Below are 23,602 nucleotides of genomic sequence, written 5' to 3'. Positions count from 1 at the left end.
TGCGCGGGCGGGGTCATGACGGAACCGCTCCGTCATCAGCACAGCTCAACCGCGGCTGGTGATGGAGCGGTTCAGTCACCAGCATACGCCCGCCGCGCGGCCGCCCCGCCCCCTTAGCACTGCGGCGGAATAGCCGCCGCAGTGAAGGGGTTAAAGATTCAGAAAAGGGGGTGGTGATGGACAGAGCATCTGAATTAAACAGAACACTCATACCCAGTCAAAAGATCAGGGCTTGATCCATCACCGTTTTTTAGCTCACTACACCATCCCAGTTCAGAACCTGGCTACATGCAAATTAGTCTGTCCCTGGCCCAGTGCATCATGGGAACAGGGCAGACCAAACTACCAAGCCAATTCTTTACTGGAAAGGAAACAAGCTTCCGGGGACCGGTTTCTGGCATTGCAGCCGTCTTCGGCCCGGCTTGCTTGAATCCTGATGGTGCAGTGAGCAAGGGACTCACATCCGAGCATACCCTGCCACTCCTATAGTGGCCAAAACGATTCAGAAAAGGGGGTGGTGATGGACAGAGCATCTGAATTAAACAGAACACTCATACCCAGTCAAAAGATCAGGGCTTGATCCATCACCGTTTTTTAGCTCACTACACCATCCCAGTTCAGAACCTGGCTACATGCAAATTAGTCTGTCCCTGGCCCAGTGCATCATGGGAACAGGGCAGACCAAACTACAAAGCCAATTCTTTACTGGAAAGGAAACAAGCTTCCGGGGACCGGTTTTTGGCATTGCAGCCGTCTTCGGCCCGGCTTGCTTGAATCCTGATGGTGCAGTGAGCAAGGGACTCACATCTGAGCATACCCTGCCACTCCTATAGTGGCCAAAACGATTCAGAAAAGGGGGTGGTGATGGACAGAGCATCTGAATTAAACAGAACACTCATACCCAGTCAAAAGATCAGGGCTTGATCCATCACCGTTTTTTAGCTCACTACACCATCCCAGTTCAGAACCTGGCTACATGCAAATTAGTCTGTCCCTGACCCAGTGCATCATGGGAACAGGGCAGACCAAACTACCAAGTCAATTCTTTACTGGAAAGGAAACAAGCTTCCGGGGACCGGTTTCTGGCATTGCAGCCGTCTTCGGCCCGGCTTGCTTGAATCCTGATGGTGCAGTGAGCAAGGGACTCACATCTGAGCATACCCTGCCACTCCTATAGTGGCCAAAACGATTCAGAAAAGGGGGTGGTGATGGACAGAGCATCTGAACTAAACAGAACACTCATACCCAGTCAAAAGATCATGGCTTGATCCATCACCGTTTTTTAGCTCACTGCCCCATCCCAGTTCAGAACCTGGCTACATGCAAATTAGTCTGTCCCTGGCCCAGTGCATCATGGGAACAGGGCAGACCAAACTACCAAGCCAATTCTTTACTGGAAAGAAACAAGCTTCCGGGGACCGGTGTGAAGGGGTTAAAGAGCATTTTAGATGACAATTAAAATGAGTGTAAGAAATATTTCTCTAGCTGTTCCCAAACTGACAGTATCACTTATTAAGTGTAATAAGGCAACCCAGTGTTATGGGAGAGCTAGTCTTGCTGCAGTAGATAATATTGTTTTTTTTTTCACTTCCAGGACATGTAAGACATTTCACTTCCAGGACATGTAAGACATGTTCTACTTTTTTAAATACAATACACCTTGCTCAATGAGCCTTTAGGGCATACCTAAGGGGTGACCTATAAGTATTAAAGAGGAAGGTTTATGCCTGGCCAAAGGCTTATTTAACCAATTTGCAATAGCAGTTTAAAGCTGCACTACAGGCTGCAGGACCAGGTCTGAGATATGTTTTATAGTGTGACTTTAGTAGGTGGTACAATGAGTGTTGCAGCCAACTTGTAGCATTTAATGTACAGACCCAGAGTACATGTAGTACCATTTACTAGGGACATATATGTAAATTAAATGTGTCAAACAGGTGTATACCAGTTTTACCATGTTTGGAATAGAAAGCACAAACATTTCACCACTGGTTAGCAGTAGTAAAGTGGGCAGAGTCCTAATGTCAACAAAACGCATCAGCAAAAAGAAGGCACAAGAATCTGAGGGAATACCACGCAAAAGATCAAAATTTCCACCAATCACAAAGTCCAGGTTCAAAACTCGTTGAGTGGTGTCTAATGCCTGACTAGTATAGTGAGGGCAGAGGCAGGGTGCCCACTCTCCCAGCTGTTATTCGCACTGGCAATGGACACTCTAATGTGTTACATTTGAGATACAGGAGACATGGTGGATGTGAGGACTGATGAGTGAACACATCCCATATCAATGTACACAGATGATATTCTACTGTATATACACAATTGTAATAAGAACCTTCCAGTATTATTGAGCAGCATGGACAGGATTGGTTAACAGGGTGATATTCGCATAAATTTGATCAAGTCATAGCTTTTCCTGTTAACTGAGGAGGGAGCCATGCAATTGATTTCACAGACTGTGTTTTGGTTAGAGATATCATTGCAAACATTCAAATATCTGAAGGTCAGAGTATACAGCGCCACCAAGATTTAGTTCAGGGTAACCTGACAGGTGATAATAGCAGCTAGATCATTGTAAGCTGTCCTGATCTGTTGTGGCCTGAGTGTCCCTCATTAAGATGCTTTTACTATCCAGATTCTTCTACTTCTTTGTGACCATACTTCAACAGAGTTGGTGAGGGCAGCAAATACAAGATGGTTGCACTTGACACATTGCATCTTACCATGGAAGGAGGGGGGGGGCGACTCTGAGACCTATTACCTGGCAACATATTTCCAGAGCATGTTTGGCTGGTTTAATCCTGGAGTCTTCTAACTTCTATGTGTGCGAGCAAATAGCTCCCACTGATATGTAGGAATATGTTCTTAGCATACAGTACAAAACATGTGCATCTTCGAGACTGCTTCAGGTGGCAAAGTACAATTGGAACCACCATTTGATGGGGAGACCCCATATGCCTCTTGGTACCAGTCCATAGCTGCCAAGGTTTTAGATTGCTCATATCTGACATTTTACAATTTCAATGTAATTATGGGTGACATTCAACGACTATGAGTGACAATTTCTCGCGACCAAAATCAAGCATCAAAGTCCCTGGAAACAGACAATTATCAGAAATTACTCCTATTTGAGCAACGAGAAACTCTAAGGAATTCTGTTGCAGGTGCTTTTAAACCTAGCAGTATGGGTGCTCCGGCGGTACCCCCCAATTGATCAGACCACAATAGATCCCTCTGGACTGAGGCTGGGGTCACCTCAGCCTTTGAGGAAATAAATACTGTTTATGCTCTACTTGTCGTGCACTTCTTGTTTTTTGCAGCATGATCTTATGCGTGCAGTCTTACATGCATCCACTGTAGGGGCCTGTGTTTGACCTCATGGTCGCAGGTTCAAATCCCAGCGGGTCTACTCAGCCTTTCATCTTTCTGAGGTCGATAAAATGAGTACCATTAAGTTGGGTAACACTAAGCATCTGTTATTCAACCCCAAGATACCCTTGGGTTAACGTGCGCTTTACAAATACACGTTATGTGTATTGCAGTCTGTAAAAACTATACAGAACATTTGGGGGGCTCGGGGCTAGCCGGCAAGCGAGATGGCGCTAACTAAGCGAGCTCCTCGCCTGCGCCTACCATATTCTTAAGAACTATCCTTCACTTCGACTGGAGACGTCTAGATGACACATCGGGACCGTGGGAAAAGACAGCCAACTAAGCGGCGGGCCATTAAAACCTCCAACAGCTGCCCCGCCACCCTGCGTGGACGTCCGGACATCTGAGGCACTGGGAACAAAAGCAAAAGTAAATCCCCGGCCCACAGTGAGCAGCCAACCCGCGACGCAAAGCACGTAGAGCGGTGGGCCGGCTGAGCGGACTCGACTGCTCACTGGCTGCAACGCGCTTTGGAGCCCCGAGGCGCTAGCTGAACCTGAGCACCCTGGGGGGGATGTCACAACATCCATGATCTGCGGGGGCTGAGATAAGCTGGGGGAGCAAACGGAGCAAGTTGACAGTCATTGCACGGAGACCTGCTGGGGACGTATCGCCTGCGCGATCAACTTCCCTGGGCTGCCACACCTCTCCTGGTCGTTAGCGTTGGGCCCCCCGAGACTCGACAGATGGTAGCGGACATATCAAAGGCAGAGACGAGCGCTGCCTGAGGCCTCACACAGAGAGGTGAGCCACCAGCAGACAAACACACAAATACGGTGCTTGCAGGGGCCGCATATCGGAGTGGCCAGAGCAGCCCTGCCACCATAGCGTAGAGGAGTGAGGACATAACTGTGCCTTTTACAACAATTTACCTCCAGTAAGACACACAGGCAGCAGCAGCCCACTGAGCAGCACCCCAATCACCGATAAAACCACCCACTATCTGAAAATACTGAGGCAGGTCTAAAGTCCACCTGATACTACGACCATACCCAATAAGACTGCAAATACTCACATGTCCCACTCACACAAAGGTACTGGTCACTGCGTGATCTGTTAGAGCGCTCTGGATTGGGGACGCTGAGACTGCAGTGGTGTGCTCTGGGGGTCTACAGAGTCTGGACGTCTGAGACCGCGATGGAATCCACTGATTGAGAACACAGGCAGGGTTTGTGGCACATGCAAATGAATAACGAGACGACAGGGATGCAGCGCAACCCACGGAGTAAACAAGTGTAGAGCGCCTATAGCTGAGACCTGAAGTAGATGTGGAGAAATACCAGTAAACCTCAGTCGAGCTGGACGAAGATATACACACGTTGATCTCCCGGGGTCCCACCCTGCAAGTGTGCTTGGATCTGCAATTCTAGATATCCAGTGCCTACACCATAATCGAGGCTACGAGTCAGTCCATACTACTGCTGCAATATGGGGAAACCAGAGCGCACCCAACCGAAATTAAACTTTGATTAGGCTAAAAAACAACAAGAGCCTACTACTGATGAACAAGCTTCATCTCAGCCTATGCCGGGAGCTGCAGGTGGGATTACAAACGATGACATACAATCCATGTTTAATACAATCCAAGCTGCACTAACCAATATCGACAGGAAGATAGACTCCCTGACTTACAGAGTGGACAGGATGTCCGAACAACTGGATAAACACACAGAATGCATTGATATGGCGGAGCAGAGACTGAAGACTCACAAGTGCAACTGGAAGCGAAACAAACGAAGATGGAGAAGCAACTGGAGGAAATGACGACAAAGACAGAGGATTTGGAGGCCCGGTCTAGGAGAAGCAACATACGCTTGATGGGAATCTCGGAAACGACAAATACGGGCCCTAAGGAACAATATATCGAAAGACTGGTAATATCCATGCTGGGTAGAGACACTTTTTCGGAAGTGTTTATTGTCGAGAGAGCCCATAGGTCTCTAGCGCCTAAACCACCTACCGGGTCCAGACCGCGGCCGATCATTGCCAAAATCCTGAACTACAGAGACCGCGATGCGGCACTGCGCAGGGCCAGGGAACTGGGGAAACTCTCACATGGAGGTATGAACATCTTAATATACCGGGACTTCACCTATGCGGTGCAAGAACTGCGTAAGAAATTTGTTGCTGCAAAGCAAAAATTGAGGGAACTGAACATACCATACGCCATGCTATACCAGGCCAGACTCAAAGTCACTATCGAAGGCAAATCGCCGATCTTCAATGAATCATAGGAAGTACAGAAATTCCTGCAACAAAAAGGAAAACTGGGCCCACGGAGGAAATCACCACGAGGTGACCATGGAGAACAGTCCACAATGTCAGATGTTGAATAATCTGGATAAATGGACAAACTTTGGATGATATGGCGACACCAACCCACACAATGGAGTAAACTGTTGTCCAGTAGTCAGAGACTGTCTACGACTCATCTATAAGATAACCACGGATATGCAACGTCAGATAAGTTGTCAGCCGATAAGATCATATTATACTGGCAATGTGATATGTTATGTGATGAGGTCATTGTGCGTTGTTTGAATTGGACCGATGTCCGTCGCTACCCACACGGTTCCGTACACACTGAGGGATGTTAATTGTTGAAGTGATACTGTGAATGGGTGGGCGCAGACCCATGTGGCCTAGGTCACAAGCAAAGGGTGGGCAGCTCTGACCCCTGCGTGTGAACTGCACAGATTGTTGTATTCTTCTTTCCTTTCATTTTCTGAGGAGATATGTTGATTATTGTTGATTTGGATGGCTCCACTAGTTTTGGGGTTGTGGAGGGGGGGCATTGGGTAAACAGAAAGCGCTGACCAGCAGCATGACGGCAGGAATACTCGAGACTGACACTAACAGACAGAATAGAAAAGATGGTAGTCCTCCCCCGGTTTTTATACCTATTCCATAACATCCCGATCCCTCTCACTAAGATTTTTTTCTCCCAACTCCGCACTGCCCTGTTACGTTTGGTATGGGGCGGTAAGAACCCACGTGTGGCCTGGCGCACGCTTACGCTGCCGTACGAGAGAGGAGGATTTGGGGTGCCAGATTTGTATCTTTATTACTTGGTCGCGCAGTGCTCGTATGCACATCCTTGGTTTCACCCGGATGCTAGAATCCCGTATTTGAGGCCTGAGGCCGATGCGGCGCTCCCTGTGCCACTTAACGCCATCCTTCCAAAGGGCTCCCCAGAGACCCACATGACATTCAGCCGTTGTCCACCACGGCCTGGGCCTGGGATAAGATGCGACGGCTACTATGCATAGACAAAATGTATTCCCCTGCGCTTCCGTTACCCAATCCTCACTGGCTCCCCATCACTGGCGAGTCGGTGATTCGTCACACACTGTCCAAATTCCAACTGCTCACGATCGGCGACCTATTTCCGGATGGTCATGCTTTCTCTCTGACAGAAGACTCCCGATTCACCGACCGTACGTTCATGGACGCTTTCACCTTGACGAGACTCCTATCCATGTTATGTGCTGAATTCCCCACGTTCCCCCTTCCGCCCGAAGACAACCCTACACTTACATTTATAATACAAAACCAGACGGGTGCTCATGTGGTGTCGAAGCTCTATAAACTGTGCTTGGCCTCCCTACCTGCATCAGACGAGGCGGGCGCGCGGCATGGGAGCGTGATTTGGGCACACAGATTACAGATGACCAGTGGGAGGCATGTTGTGGTATTACCAGGGACGTGTCCATGAACATTAGGCACAAGCTCATACACTTTAAATTCCTGAGGAGAATGTATCACACCCCGGCACTTGCTCACAAAATCAACTCAAGTAGGCCCCACTGCTGCCCCAAATGCAACGCCCCACAGGCGGACTTTTCCCATTTGTCTTGGACATGCTCACGGTTGCACACTTACTGGCTAGAGGTTCACCGGGTTTTGGGCGACATATTAGGCTTGACGTTACATCCTACACCTGAAATTGCGTTGCTTGGCTACGTTGCAAATTTCACCCGCTCTCTTTGTAGGCTTGCGTCCATATGCTTCCTCTTGGCCAAAAGAGAGGTAGCGCTGCTCTGGTGCGAACGTCGCGCTCCGACAGTCAGTTCGTGGCTTAGGAGTGTGGCCCACAGCAATTTGAATAGTGTTGAATATTCAGAACAGCTTCCGACTGCTTCCCGCCCGACTGATATTTGGGGTCCGTACCGAAACTACATCGCGAGACTCACTCGGGAGGCACCATCCCAGACACTTCATCCCATCACACCGACAGGGGTGGGTTAGGGCGGGCTCGGCGTGAGTGACGCACTCGGCATTGCATTGATATGCGCGTTCCTCACGCTTCCCCACACGCCAAGCGGTTGAGTGCATGTTGACTGGTGGTTCACAGTCATTTATTTCAACTCTTGTATTCAGACAATACTCTTTAACCGCACATTACCATATGTAGCGTATGTCACGACACCGCCACCAACCCAATTCGTGCTGTGCTCAATAGTGGTATGCCAGGATGCACTTCTCTGTAAATTTCATTGCCTTTTTATGCAAGCTTGCGATTGTACTTTACTGATCCCCTCTCAAGGTTTGCGTGGTTTATGGTGGCATTTGTTATCCCTGTTCTGTAAACGTTTCTCATTGTGTTCTAGGATACAGTGCTTACTGGCTGGCTGTATTGGTCTTGCAATCTCTTTGATATGATTTTTTCTTTTGAAATGTTTCCTTTTTACTTTTTTCTGTGATGTTGATTTTTGTTTTATGGTTTAATGTCGCTATAACTAAAAAATTATACCTCTGGTACGTGCTAAACGATCAGTCCGCAATCCTACTGTATACGCCATTATTTAACGTATGTTACTACATGTGACACCTGATGACTTCTGTACTTGTTACGTTATTTGATTTTAGACTGTGGATTGCTTTTTGTGACTTAATAAAAATATATATTTTTTAAAAACAGACAGAATAGAAAAATACACGTGACGGGAGATGGCTCCATACACAATAGGTGACACTCTAAAAGAACACAGACCACTGACACTCCTCTCATGGAACGTGAGAGCCCTGCACAACCCACAGAAAATATGTAAGGTGCTAGCATACTTGAACAGGCACAAGATAAATGTGGCTTGCCTACAGGAAACATCTCACACACTCTAGGGAACAACAAATTGGAGCAAAATGGGCCTCCTTCAAACTGACATCATCCTACTCATCCTACGCTAGAGGCGTCTTAATATGGGTGAAGCGCACAGTGCCATTCACACTAATTAAATCCGTACGGGATGACCAGAGGTGTTTTGTGATATTGCAAGGAAATTACGGGGGCACGGTGTTAACCATAGTAAATGTATATGGCCCAAACACTGATGACCCCTCTTTTTATGCTAGAATTTGGGCACAACTGAGTGATCTCCAGCCAAGTCCTATACTCTAAGGAGGCGATTTCAATACTTGTTTAGACCCCGTAGTGGATAGATCGACAGGCCTAGATAGATATGGTAAACACTCAGCTAAAGTTATACGAGAAGGGATGGCAGACTGGAACTTAGTGGACATATGGAGACAGCGACACCCAGACAGGAGAGAGGGGACGTGTTTCTCGTCAACACATCTTACGTGGTCCAGACCAGATTACTGGTTAGTAACACAAGATGTATGTACATGGACTACTGAGGTGGTACACCTGCCTAAGACATTGTCCGACCATGCACAGGTCCAAATCAAATTAGAAATACAGACGCACACCTTGAGACAATTTACATGGAGACTGAGACAGACGGCATTACAAGACCAGGTATTCCGAGAGGGGCTGCACCAAGCCATACTAACCTTCTTCGAGCAAAACACTGGCTCTGTCCAGAGTACAAGGACCCTCTGGGAAGCATTTAAAGTCACCATAAGGGGACACTGTATAAGTGCACATGCAGGCATACGGAGATATACAGCAACAGCTGGAGAAAATGGAGACCGACATTATCGAATTGGAACGCAAATTTGAAGACACTCCATGTGACACGATATTGGCCGACATTAGGAAACACATTGATAAGTATAACGAATTTGCTGATAATGAGATTAAATACATCTCACGCTAGTACATAGTTCGGAACTACGGGGAGGGGGCAGACCTGGCAGGGCTCTATCATATAAAATCAGACCCGCACATGCCACGACATTTATCACGCAGATCCAAGACGCACAGACTGACCCAGTTTACGACACACCGACCATACTGAAATGCTTCACTAACTATTATACACAATTGTATACGGCCCAGGTATTGGCCTCCACTCTGGATATATGGGAATATCTGAATGACATCAAGCTGGCATGGTTATCTGACACTCATAGAAAATACTTTCGCCTCCCTATTTCTAAGGAGGAAATAATAGATGCATTTAACTCCCTACCCAATAATAAAGCTCCTGGACTTGATGGACTCCCGGGAGAGTTCTACAAAGGATACCGGGATATACTTGTACCACATTTCGCAGAAATGCTTGAAGAAGCATACGAGGAAGGCGCATTACCGACCACACTGAACGAGGCCCTCCTAATAGCACTCCTGAAGCCAGGTAAAGATCCTCAATTGTGCGACTCCTACAGGCCCTTAGCCCTAATAAATATTGACGTGAACATTTTAGCAAAAATAAATGCGAATAGAATACAACTGATTCTATGTAATACTATCGGACCAAGCGGGCTTTATCCCTACGCGGTCTACTACCCACAATCTTCGGATCATTTTCTCGCTCTACCACCAATTAGACCCAGAAGTGCTGGCAGCTGCAGCCTCTTGGACGCCGCTAAGGCGTTTGACTCCGTGGAATGGAGTTTTATGTTTGCAACCTTGGTAAAATGGGGTTCCCCGAACCCTTTTTAAAATGGATCTCCTTGTTATATAGGATGCTTAAAGCACGAGTCAGGATAAATGGCTCCACATCTGATCCTATAACGATTACAAGTGGTACTAGACAAGGATGCCAACTATCACCGATGCTCTTTGCTCTAATTCTTGAGCCACTGGCCTGTAAAATTCATCAGAAACATACTGCAAGGGCTCTACAATTTGGCCTCAGACCGATTGGTATTGCATTGTATGCGGATGACATGGTCCTATACACCACGCATCCAGACAGAAATCTAAACCCACTCATCAGAGAATACGTTAAATATGAACACTACGCCGGCCTCCGCATAAACTGGGATAAATCGGTTGTGATTCCACTTACTAAAGACACGAGGGAACATGAGCTAGAATTTCCCCTGAACTGGCACACAGATCCGGTTAAATACCTGGGGATCTGGGTACACAGAGATCCAGAGATAGTCATTAGGGAAAATTATGGCAAGGCAATGTCACGATTGGAGGATCAGATAGACAGGTGGATAAAAATGCCCTTATCAAGGGCCGACAGGATAGCCCTTCAAAAAATGATAATTTTGACCAGATTTCTATATCTGTTCTGGAAAATACCAATTTGGCTGACTAAGTCCTTCTTTGATATATTCCGCTCTGCCCTCCAGAGAATAACGTGGGCTTGTAAACAGGCTAGAGCAAGCTGGAGAGTCCTTACACAACCATATCACCTGGCCGGCTTTGGGGCACCAGACTTTCAATGATATTATCTGTGTGCACAGGCTCAACATGCGCACTACTGGATGAAACCACACGCATACATACCACATATCGCAGTGGAAAAAGATAGCATTTCCCCCACGCCTCTGACAGCGCTGCTAGCCGACCCAATTCGCTACACGACAGGGGACATGATACACACGGCCAAGTGCACTTCAAGAGCGTGGCATGTGTTGGCACACAGGGCCCACAAACTACCAATATTTGGACGTGCACTGCCCACGGCCAAACACCCCCACCTTACAGTAACTCAAGAACAGAATATGCAGACATTACTTGCGGAGATGAGACTAAACACCATGGGTCATTTGTTCCCCCATAATACATTTATTAAGTGGACAGATCCCTCCTTATGTGCTCATCAGACCCGAATAAAAAATTGTGCGTACCTAAGGCTACGCACGGCTGTGAGATCACTAAACAAAACGTTTCCGACTGAGACCGAACAATTGTCTACACTACAAATATTGTTAACAGCTCCCACTCGCAAGAATTTGGTAACACAACTATACACAGCAGCTCAAGAGGAACAGGCAGATAAGCCAGTAGCAGCGCGAAGTAAATGGGAAAGGTCATTGGGTATTTCAATTGAAGAACAAGACTGGCAATACAGCTGTACACAACTCATGCTTCTTACGTCCAATTGCAATCAACGCATTATACATTTTAAGTTCATTCACCAACTATATTATACACCAGTTAAGTTACACAAACTGGGGCTTAGAGAAACTGATACCTGTCTTTGGTGCAATGCATCAGGCGCAGACTTCTTACACGTCTCGTAGTCCTGCCCAGGTCTGCAAACATACTGGGACGCAGTCACCATCGCACTAACTAATATGTTATCGGAACAAATTCCAAACACCTGTCTGATATGCATACTGGGAGCTAAAAAACTCAAATACGCTAGACGCAGGAAATTCTTGGCGGTAGCTCTACCACTTGCGAAAAGATGAGTAGCGATCAGATGGGGGAGCAAAAGGTCGCCCAGACTAAAAGACTGGATAAAAGACATGACCTATTGCAAAGAAACCCTAGAGACTTATGCGGAAGACATCCCATTAGCTTCAAGACCCAGAGACTTCTGGGAACCACTTGTGCAATACTTACAAGATACTACAGAATAAGAATCAAGAATCAACGCTTGTTGATGACATGAAGATAAAGTGCTCAGAGGAGAATTCCATAAACAGACCTAGACGGAGGGTGGTGCCAGTGGGGATGCCGCTGCAGGGAACTATGTGGTCACATGGACATAATTTACTGTCACCAGACATTGTTGGGATGCAAACGTTAATGTGTCTGTATATGACTTATACTGCAATCGCCAAGAGTCAATTGTATTTACAAATGTACTATATGTACAATACTGAATGCTATGTATTGCTGGTCAGAAGAAAAAATAAAATACTGAATTTAAAAAAAGAACATTTGGAAGAAAAAAACTTGAAAATTGCTTTATAAGAGCAATAGAGACTGCCAGTGAAATTCAAAGATTTGAAAGAAATTTAGAATTATTTTACTAAACAATCTTAACGCAACTTGAGTGATGGTATACTTTTTCACAGAACAAATACCTCTTGTGTCTTAGTGTTGCAGTGGTAGGGAAAAACTGGTACATCCAATCTCTGAAGATGAGCAGTGACCACCACTATCACTTTTGTGAACACCCGAGGGGCACTGGTGAGACTGAACAGGAGATTGGAAAACTGAAACAGCTCCTGACCTACCAGGAACAGCAGGTAATGTCTGTTGGACTGCAGGGCAGGTACATGAAAATACATGTCCTGGAGGTCCAAGGCCACCATCCAGTTGGATCAAGGGCAGACAGAACTAGGGAAAGAGTGAGCATTTTGAATGTATGCTTCCACAGAAAGGCATTCATATTTATTTAAAACGTGTTAGTGCACTGCGAACAAACTGGTATCCTGGCACTATACATTCTACAGGCAAAAATCGAAGAAACAGTAGGGCATAACCATTCGTATCGATCTGGAGGACCCATTTGACTGATGTGATGGATCCCCATCCTGGAAAAAAGTACTTGAATCAGCCTCCTACAGGGTGGTTGTGCACCACTAAACACAAGCTGATGTAGCTTGGAGGCTGCTGCAACAGGGGAGGGAGACTGGGAGGACTGATTCCCTGAAAGAACTGTGCGCTATCTACCAGGACCATGTCCTCGGTCACAAACGGGCTGGGCTGACTACAGATGGGGCTATGGAGACTGACACTGCCTGTACACCAGTCCACTGGAATAGTCTTGGAATTTCCTGGACTCATCAGGAAACTGTCTGGCAAGGGTAAAATGACCTAGAGAGCTTACTGTGGCCCTACTTTCCTTAAACCGCCCTAAGCCGAATCAGCTTTGCTGCTTAACAGACATGAGCCATCAACAGGCATATCCATAAGGGATGGGTGTACATGTCCTGAGTAATCTGTGAATTGCATCAACGCATGGTGTCTGAGCACTAAACTGGTGTCAGCCACCTGTCCCGGGCAATCAGTAATAAGACCAGTAGGATTAACATATTTGCCCACATCCAGACAATCTTGAATGGTTTGTGCCAAGAAGGCTCTAAGTACTTGCTGGCCATGTCCCAGAGGGACAAACAACATTGACAGATCTCTATGCTAGGGTGGCGGAGGAGAACGGGAATGCTTTCATTTCTTTGACTCCTCGTCAGGAGGGAATTAGGGGGCAGGGTTTGCAGGAAAAGAATTGGGATTCATCTTGCTGGTAGAATCCTGGACCACCATACTCTACGGATCAGGATGCTGAGAAAGGAAAGTAGAATTGCCAGGAGCCGACCTATGGCATCTGGTTACCAGCCTATTCACCAGCAGCAACGACCAGAGTTTGGGTTAAGTGCCCATTAAGGCATCAGTAAGGTCTTCAATGAACGGAAGAAAGGGCTCAGATGAGGCTGGCATAGGTTGCAAAACCTCAGTAAGAAAATTTTTCTTGAATTCAACTGAAGTCAGCTGTAGGTCCAGGAACCTCAGCTGCTTGTTTAAAATACAACAACAAAGGAAGCTCCATCTTCCTTTGGGGGCCCAAACCAGTATCAGGAGAAGTAGCAAGCCCACTGGCTTTCTTTAAGTCGATGTAAACAGTGTCATCATCATAGAAGGGGAGTACATCATATCCATGTCGTCATCTCAGAGTGGTGCGAAGAGCCGGAGGAAAAAGTTAGTGTAGCATTTGAAGAGGCCTCTGCTGTAGTGGTAATACAGGATAAGACTCGAGCTGTATGAGAACGAGCTGTGCTGTAGCAGCATTAGTTGGTGTCGAGCAGATGCCAATTCAGGATCAAACATCGGATCCGATACAGGTTTATCCACCAGCATCGATGAAGTCACAGTCACAGATCTTGGACCAGGAGTGAGTGCTGCACCCCCGTGCTGGGTTGAAGGGGTTCAGACAGCACTACAGACAGATCTGACCGCAGAAATCTGACCGAGAGAGCGTGTGTATCCATGGAGCTCGAAGACATGCCAGAGGAATTCATATACATGCCAAAGATGCACAGCATGGCCTCCTTAAAGGCCGCAAACTGCTGCGGTGCCGCTGAGAGCCTGGTGCAAATCAGGAACATGAGAAAAGTGGATTCGTTCGGGGGAAAGGTAATCCATCACTAGTAATAATGGCACTTATTTGGTCTGGAAAAGGTTTTAGTAATTTAAACCTGAAATCAATCTTTGGTGGCTAATACAGAACAGACAGGCTTTACTTAAGAAAACGTGTACAGCATTCAGAAGTGCCAAAACGTTTAGAAAGCTGAAAACACAGCACAATAAAAATATTTTAATGAACAAAATTACACCAAAATGACAAAAAAAGAAAACTAAAAGGCGAACCGGAGATACAACTTTTTTCATAGGTTTTTAAAACAAAATTGTGCCAAAAAGCATTAAACGCCAACCACTGTCATCTGTTTGCGTTTAACCAGTAGCAAGGCGCACATTAAAGCTGAACGCGACACAGCACAGGTCAGATACAGCAACCAGGTTTGCCCCCAGTTGGAAGATTTACCTTCTTACTTAGGCTCTAGAACGGAAGTCAAAAATCCCCAGTGGAGCAAGACTGGGTTCCACGACACTGGATAGCCATTGGGGAAAATCCCAGTGAAGTTGTAGATTTTTGGAAGCCAAGGAAAGTTCCTTGCGGGCCGGATATTTTGCCATCTTTACCCAGTGAAGATCTCTACCATCGGACTTAGTCACTTTTTGGGAATTCGGTTTCTTCCAAGGCTGCAAACTGTAGTCGACAAAAACTGACAATTGAGGGTGGATGGGAGGGGATGGGACAGAAATCCGACAATGGAAGGTAGGGTGGAAGGGGTTGGGCTCAGGACGCTGAAATCAGGGTGGACAGGAGGGACTGTGAGACCCAGCTGACAAATGAGCAGTGAAAGGAAATGAGTAATGCATCCATGCTCTAGGAGATGGATAAAGACAAGAAGAGGAAGGTATGATTTTGGAAATGTATGAATAAGAAGCAAGCAAATTAGAGAGCTAATAAAGCCAAACAATAGTAAGCAATGTGCCGCCTTTTAGCCAACTGTAGGCTGAAAAAATGTCTTGTAACAGCATGTGCAGTCTTAGGTGAAACCTAAAAAGGAAGCTGGAATCAAACCATAGAAGCTACCATTTGAAAGTTTCTGTCCAATAGATAACAGCATTACATACATTTGGTAGCAATATTACATTATAACCTGCGTTTTGAGGCAGACAAAGAAGGCAGAAAGCATGAGCAAAGAACTGCTGAAAGAAATTACGCTCATTGGCCTCACTGAGCCTTTAAAAACTGCTCTAGCAATGATAACTCTGAACTCACCATGAATTTCAAGACTGCATGAATCTTTTTCTGCTCTGCCACAAACTACAAGGTTGTCAGTAGGCTTAATAAGAAAATCCTCTTGCTCATACTGTTCCTAAATAAAGGAAAATAATACTTCATTAGAAGAATCAAATCTCAATAGTGTACATTGCAATACTTATTTGACAATGCATTTAAAACGGACACAGTTTAAAATATGGCTACCTTGAAGTTCATAGAAGAGTAGGCTGACACTATAAACCAGAATCATAGAAAGGACACCACAAAGAAATCCACATTATCGTAACAATAACACATAACAATAAAGTAGATCATATGACTTTAGAACAAAAAGGAGTATGTGGAAATCACATGTCAAACAAACTGCTCAAATAATGGAGCAAGAAGCCTTGAACAATGTTCGCAGTGTCAAACAGATGAGTTCCCATTATCTCAAAGCATAGACCACTTGGCAAATGTGCAGTCACCATTTTACAAAAGCATAGTGTCCTTGTACCTGCATGCAATGCCCAGTGCTCATAGCACAGTATCAATGAAGGTCAGATAGATGCTACATTTATGAGGGTCAGGACTTACGATATCATGTGTTGACAAGTATGGATTTGGGGAACCATTAAAGGAATGGGAGCAAAGCCACCGACCAATGACTTAGATGATATCTAAGAATATATGGGGTGTGAAGTAGTGAATATTCAGTAATTATATAAAGTCTACTGAATTTAGTTGTTTGAAGAAGGGATTGTGATACTTTTGGTGGAAATGTATGGGGATGATGATGTACAATTGTTTCTCAAAAGGTTTATGTTGGGACGAAATAGTCCTCTGCATGGTAATGGACATGCGCCCCTGCCCTGAGTGCCCAACTGTACTGATGACTGGATTCCCAATGCAGACCTTTTGTTGCCATATGCAAACACGGATTACACATGTGCGCCATGGCATAGGCCTGTCTCAAGGACTGCGGTCTTGTTGGACTGGGAGAGGCGCCCAAAACGCTACCCTCATAGTGGTGGAAGGATACTGCCTTCATCAGGATTCACGCAGCATGAGCCAGTGGTGGCAGCAAACCGTGCGGTGATGAGTAGGAGTGAACAGGTCCTTAAACCTGTGTCACTGGAGTGAGGCCTACAGGTTCACTTATTTCATGTTCTGCTGCTGTTCGCTTAACTCATCCCTTCACCTACATTGTTTTAATGTGAAGTACTGCGTAGAGCATAAGTGGTGTATCTGCATAGGGTGTACGTGTACCTACAAAGGATACAATACAAGGATAATGAAAAGCTGTTCAGTGAAGGCATGTTGGATGCAAGTGCTGGGTGTATGCATGGCTATGAATGGTACAATACATGAAGGATGTAGTGCTGTAAAGTGCATGCATGTTGAATGCATCTGCTTGATGTATGTGTGCCTGTGAGTTGTACAATACATGAAGGATGTAGAGCTCTACAGTGCTTGCATGATGAATGCATGTGCTGGGTATGTGTGTGCTCTTGAGCGGCACAATTCATGAAGGATGCAGTGCTGTGCAGTACGCACACAGTAAATGTATATGCTGGGTGTAAGTGTTCCTGTGAGTAGTACTGTACAGGGAGCTTACAGTGCTGTGAAGTGCATGTATGCGGTACACCTGCACTGGGTGTATGTGTACCTGTGAATGGTACAATGCATGGTGGGCCCTTGGTTTCATGTTGCACCCCGGGGCTGCATGGTGAAATATTGATACGAGATGGTGAAATCCCCTCAGGTTTGATTAGTCCTGCATTCCTGTAAGCTGGTGTGACAAACACTGCAGAGGGGAAAGCCAGGCTTCCCCTGTACACTTCAAAAGTTGCTCTTTGATTCAGTGAGAGGTCATAAAAACGGGGCTCAACACTTCTCGAAAAGGAGATGGGGCTGAGATAATCATAAGTAATAGGGATGGGACCGGAGGGTAACATTTTGATGCACATATCACAATGGGTGACATCCAGGTGTGAGCTCTAGTCACTCTCCTGGCCTGTGTTGTGGGACTATCAGCTTTAGAGGCGCTCCTGTTGTGACAGACTGCTTTTCTGATGAAGAGAAAGCAGAGGAGTGGACACATCAAAGGAAGCAGAATACCCACAGAATAAAACTTCAAAGACTTAGACCCTAAATCACATTTGGTGTCTAGAAACTGACTATAAGCAGGGGAGTTTGAGACCCCAAAAATTGTCAACTGCCAACAAGCCAGACGGGTGATGTGAGATGGGGAAGCTCTACAAGACTTCTGCCTGTGACCAGGACCGGTGGCCAAAGCTTGCTAGTCTCCCTGCTGGGTGAGGGGATATCACCTAGGGAATCCAAGACCACCTGGGCTCACTGCTCTAGGGTGATTGAGGCCCTCCTCCAACCGCAGGCTCCTGTCTGCGCCTCATCCCTGGTGGTCCAGTGGGAGAGAACTCTGCTCTTCTGCTGCTCTGTCTCTGCCTCTCTTGCCTCTTTCCTTTTGTGCACTCTTTCCTCTCCTCCTCTTTCTTTCTCTTTCCTTCGTTTGCCCTTCAGTCACTTTTCTCTTTTTTCACTCTTCTCACTCTTTCCTTAGTTTTTCCCTCATTTTCCCCAAGCCGATATTGCTCCTGCGACTCCTCCCCCTCCAGTGTGTCCTTCCCGCCTCCCAGCTGACCTTCTCTCCCCCTAAACCCTACTTACTGGCCTGGTCAGTGTGACTGCTCTCCCCCCCAAAGCTCCACCACTAAGCGCTGCCCCCTAGCCCCTGAGCTCACTGTTGCAGGGTGTGTGAGGCCCTCCTCCACCTGAAGGCTCCTGCATGCGCCTCATTCCTGGTGGTCCAGTGGGAGGGCTCTTCTGCTGTTCTGTCTCTGCCTCTCTTGCATCTTTCCATTTGTGCCCTCTTTTTCTCTTTCCATCTATTTCTGTCTCCTTCCTTTGCCCTTCTTTCACCTTTTTCTTTTTTCACTCTTCTCACTCTTTTCTTTGTTTTTCCCTCCGCAGCCCCTCCCCGCTCCAGTGTGTCCTTCCTGCTTACAAGCTGGCCCGGCCTTTCACGATCCCTACTTAATGGCAGCCGTGCAGCAGGCACACCAAAGGCAAGCCTGTCTGCACCCATCTGTGACCAGAGCCAGAGACCCTGGCTCTCTGACCCGCCACCGCTACAACTCCAGCACCCTTCACGATCTCAACCCCGGACGCAACAACAAATGCCAGCTCTCAACGCCGAACAACACCCACGGCCCCCTCTCCTGTCTACACTGCTGCCGCACCTTCAACCACCCACGTACCCCAGCAGCATCTCCCAACTAATGGACATCAATGATCACAAACCGCTCAACTGCATCCTCCTCAACACACGTTCCCTACACAAACAAGCCATAGAAATCTGGGACTTCCTCAACACCTACTCGTCCAATGTCGCCTTCCTCATGGAAACCTGGACCAACGCCAATTCTACACCCGACATCCCCACTGCCATTCCTGACAGATACAAGATCTTGCACAAAGACCGCCCAATCCGTCCAGAAAGAGGCATCACCGTCATTCACAAAACATCCTCCGCATGACTACCTGCCCGGACGACACAACGACCCTCATGGAGCACCTCCACTTCCAGATCCAGACCAACCCTCAAACAGCTCTCCACTGTACCCTCTTCTACAGGCCGCTCGGCCACGCGCTCCCTTTACCGATGCCATCACAACCTCATCGCACCCCGCGCCCTCGCATCCACAGACTACATCCTACTCTGAGACCTAAACTTCCACCTTGACAACCACGACAACTCAAACACTGCCTCCCTCCTAGAGAACCTTGTCAACACAGGACTGAAACAACTAGTCACCGCCCCCGCCCACACAGCAGGACACACACACTCGACCCGATCTTTACCGGAGGAAACAGCATCTCCTACAGCCACACCACAGAACTCCTCTGGACAGATCACTACTGCATCCACTTCTTCAAAAAACCTACCATACACAAGCACACCCATGTTCTCCCCCACAGAGCTGGAACAAAATCACCGAAGACTAGCTCACTTCTGCCCTCGTCAGCACCCCACCACCAACTATGTCAGATGCAAACAGTAAAGGTAAGCAATATCCACCACAGGATCACGAACTGCGCCGTCACACTTGGCCCCCCTCAGGAAAGCCACACCAAGAAAGCAAGCTTGTTTACCCCTGCACTCCAAGAATCCAGACGCTCCTGCAGACGACTCAAAAAGACATGGAGGAACAACAAAACCCCGGAAACACGCGCCACCTACAAAGCAGCCACCCCTGCAAACAACCAACTCATCAAATCCACAAAGAAGAAATCCCTCTAAGACAGAATCCTCACCACCAAAGAGCTGTTCTCCATCATCAAGGAATTCGCAAAATCCTGCAGCGAAATACCAGACGTCCCACCCTACCAAGACATCTACAACAGACTCAGAACCTTCTTCCATCACAAGATCAAGATGATCTACGACAACTTCGACAACCAAGATTACCTCACTGCTCCAGCTCCCCCCTCATGCGACGTCACCCAACAGACCATGCTCAAATGCATCCCGCACACAACAGACCATGAAAAGCATCCACTCCGGAGCACCCCCAGACCCCTGCCCACACCATGAGCAATCGGACACAGGCGGTGCGCCTTGCCAATTTCTCTGCTAACAAAAGAGACATTACCTGTGGGGTTCCCCAGGGCTCCTCTCTTTCTCCACTTCTTTTCAATCTTTATCTTCTCCCCCTAATTCACTCTGAGGGAAAGGAATGTCAGTATTTAGGTTTTGCCTGGCGAAAAGATGCGCTCTGCGCATCTTTTTCGCGCAGGCGAAATCCTGATGAGTTCTGTAGTGTGCTTTGGAACGGCCCTCGTCATTTATTGGCTCGCTCCATAAATGGAGCCTAGCCATTGGACGATGGGCCTGTCCGTCAATGCCGGACCAGATTCGGGGGCGTTCCCGCGATTCTTTGGCTTTTGCCGACGTCACGCGACGTCAGCCGAAAGCCGGGAACGCCCCCGAATCTGGTCCGGCCGGGCCGCAGGCAAGCCGGAAGTCCCGCCGCCGGTCTTTCTCTCCGGGCCTCCCTCCCTCCTTTTCCTTGTTGCCGTGTTGCCTCTGCCCCGGACGGGCCTCCGCAGAGCTGTGCCGGGCATCGGTCCGTCGCTGCAGAAGCCGTTCAGCGAGTACCTGAAAGCGCAGCGGAAGAAGCTGCACCACACGGCGGAGAGCGGAGCCCCCCCTGGTAAGTCCCTGATGTTTGCCATTCACGCTTTGCATGCTGACCTTTTTGAAATCCAATACTTATGAGAAAAGTAAACCACACGCCTCACAAGGCAAAGCATTCAGGCATTTAGAAATGTCTGAAAGTGTCACACTGCTGCTTATTTTCATGCCAGTGTAAGGGAAGACATGATTCTGAACATGTAATCGATGCGTTTTATAACATCATGCACAAAAAGAAGTACACTTCAGTTTATCTGAGTCTCGGTTAAATTTTTTGGGGCGGTAACTAAGGTAACTGCAAAATAATAGCAGCAAACACTGTTTCTGTTTGAACACTGATTGTTTTTCTAGTGTATGGGATCATCAACCATGTAAGAACTTTGTACCCATGACTGCTGCGAGTAATGGACTAGTTCTTCGCCATGTTTGAACTCTTGGGACGTTTCTGTTCCACAAAGGAGACAGCAGGGAGGGCCTGGTAGGAGGAATGTGACTTTTTTTTTTAAGTGCACTGTTAGCACATTGTATCCTATGCCTGAGAGAAGGGCCTGTGCGAAGCTCTAGCGGCCCCAGTGCCTATGTTTGGTCGGCCCGTGGCCAGTGCACGGAGGCAGGGTGTGTTGCACTTTTTTCCCCCTTGTGCTGCTTCTCTGACATCCTACTGTTGTGGTGTGCAGTGTGTATTATCATCAGAGACAGAGCCTCTGCAGCCAAAAGCAAGTTGTTAGGAAGCACACTTTGCATTACTAAATGTATATTGCGCACACTGCGTCCTAGCAGTCCAAGTGCCCGTGGCGAGGTGTCACACAGAGCTGCAGCTGTGATTTTGGCTTCTAGAGCAAGCAAGGCCGCACTCTGTGACCCCTCCATAGGTTTCTAATAAACAGATCTTCTGTCGCTTACATTACTGATGTGACCGTGCAACAACCGCTCTAGATTGGAGACCTGGGACTGTGCTATGACAATGTCTTTGGAGTTCTGCTTTGGCAGAGGGTTGGCTCCCTAGCTAACGAAACACGCGATCAGAGACCGACAATCGCTTCAAGATTCACAAACACACCATGGTAAGTAGCAGTACTAGCATTCCCTGCCTGACAGAGTGTGAGAGAGTCCCTCCCCCTATCCCTCTCTTTCCCTCTCTCTCTCTTTCCCTCTCTCTCTTCCCTCTCTCTCTCTCTTTCTCTCTCTTTTTCCCTCTCTTTCTCTCTCTTTCTCTCTCTTTCTCTCTTTCCCTCTCTTTCCCTCTCTCGCTCTTTCCCTCTCGCGCTCTCTCTTTCCCTCTCGCTCTCTCTTTCCCTCTCGCTATCTTTCCCTCTCACTCTCTCTTTCACTCTCTCACTCTCTCTTTCCCTCTCGCTCTCACTCTCTCTTTCCCTCTCGCTCTGTCTCTCTCTTTCCCTCTCTCTCTCTCTCTCTTTCCCTCTCGCTCTCTCTCTCTCTTTCCCTCTCGCTCTCTCTCTCTTTCCCTCTGTCTCTGCCAGTTAACCAAAAACCCAGTAGAGACCGAAGGGACATCACGCCCTTTGACACCCCCACATGACGTCACCTGGTTGACCCTTTGTTCCACTCTTCCCAGCCTCCCCTGTACTGCGCAGGGACATGTAGTAGGAGAAAACAGTAAAGGAAGTGTGCTCTTTTCTGTTTCTTCTGCTGCCTCATGACCTTTGAGTAATGGTAATGCAAAATGGGCAGTGTCAGCCAAGGGTATCAGCTGCTGCCCTGTGGAATACAAATTCATATCACTGTGAGAAAAGGGAGTGCGCTGCTGGCAGCCCACGATTCCACACTAACAAAAAGTAAATTACCATTGCATACATGGAACTCTTACTGCACTAGTGGCGCATGCTACCTCGAACATAGAACAGCTACTGCATTGCAATAATGAGGGCAAGCCTCTGTGTGCACGTTTCATGTTGTGGGTTGGTTTGTATGATAGTGGACGCCAGTATGCTTGGTAGTTACTGATGACCTGGCATTTTGCCATAGAAACTAATACTATTTGATTTTAGAGTATTGTTGCCAGAGATTAAAAAAAAAAAGAATTTTTAAAGTTTGCATTGAGTAATAATTTTCTAGGACAAGAGAAGTGTAACACATTGCGTTTTGAATTGAAATCCATGTGCGCACTTTCAACAATGCATCCTGCATCCCTCCACCCTTTCATCCTTCCATCCATACATCCATCCTTTCAACGTCCACATTTCAATCCATCCAACAATCAATAATCCACCCACATTTTCACACATCCATTCATCCATGCAACTTTTAATACATCAATCTTCATATTCTTCAGAAGGTACCTTATTAATGTTTTACAACAATACATGCACTCACATTCTAAGACCTTGACCTCCTTGTATATGGTGTTTCAGAAAATTTCTAAGCATCTGCCTGCGTCCATCTAAGAGTGGCTTCAATAAGATATATTGTACACCATTGTATAGTTACAAAAAAATATATTCTTCATAATAAAAAGTTGAAAATAACTCTCCAAAGATTTATAGAACTCTAAGGGCTTACTATACAT

The 23,602-nt window shown here is 47.0% G+C and overlaps 1 protein-coding gene across 2 annotated transcripts in view; it reads right to left on the bottom strand.

Annotated features, from left to right (window-relative positions):
- PWP1 (PWP1 homolog, endonuclein) overlaps positions 1 to 23,602 on the bottom strand; it is a 460,981-nt gene that overhangs the window by 352,616 nt on the left and 84,763 nt on the right. For both annotated transcript variants that reach the window (XM_078673945.1, XM_078673946.1), the window contains exon 5: positions 15,876 to 15,972. In XM_078673945.1, coding sequence (XP_078530071.1) covers positions 15,876 to 15,972 — 97 coding nt within the window. The remainder of the gene's footprint in view (positions 1 to 15,875; positions 15,973 to 23,602) is intronic.

Source organism: Lissotriton helveticus, chromosome 1_1 (genome assembly GCF_964261635.1).
Source record: "Lissotriton helveticus chromosome 1_1, aLisHel1.1, whole genome shotgun sequence".
Classification (NCBI taxonomy): Eukaryota; Metazoa; Chordata; class Amphibia; order Caudata; family Salamandridae; genus Lissotriton; species Lissotriton helveticus.
The sequence above is the reverse complement of the archived record's forward strand: the minus strand, read 5'-3'. Positions and strand labels throughout refer to the sequence as shown.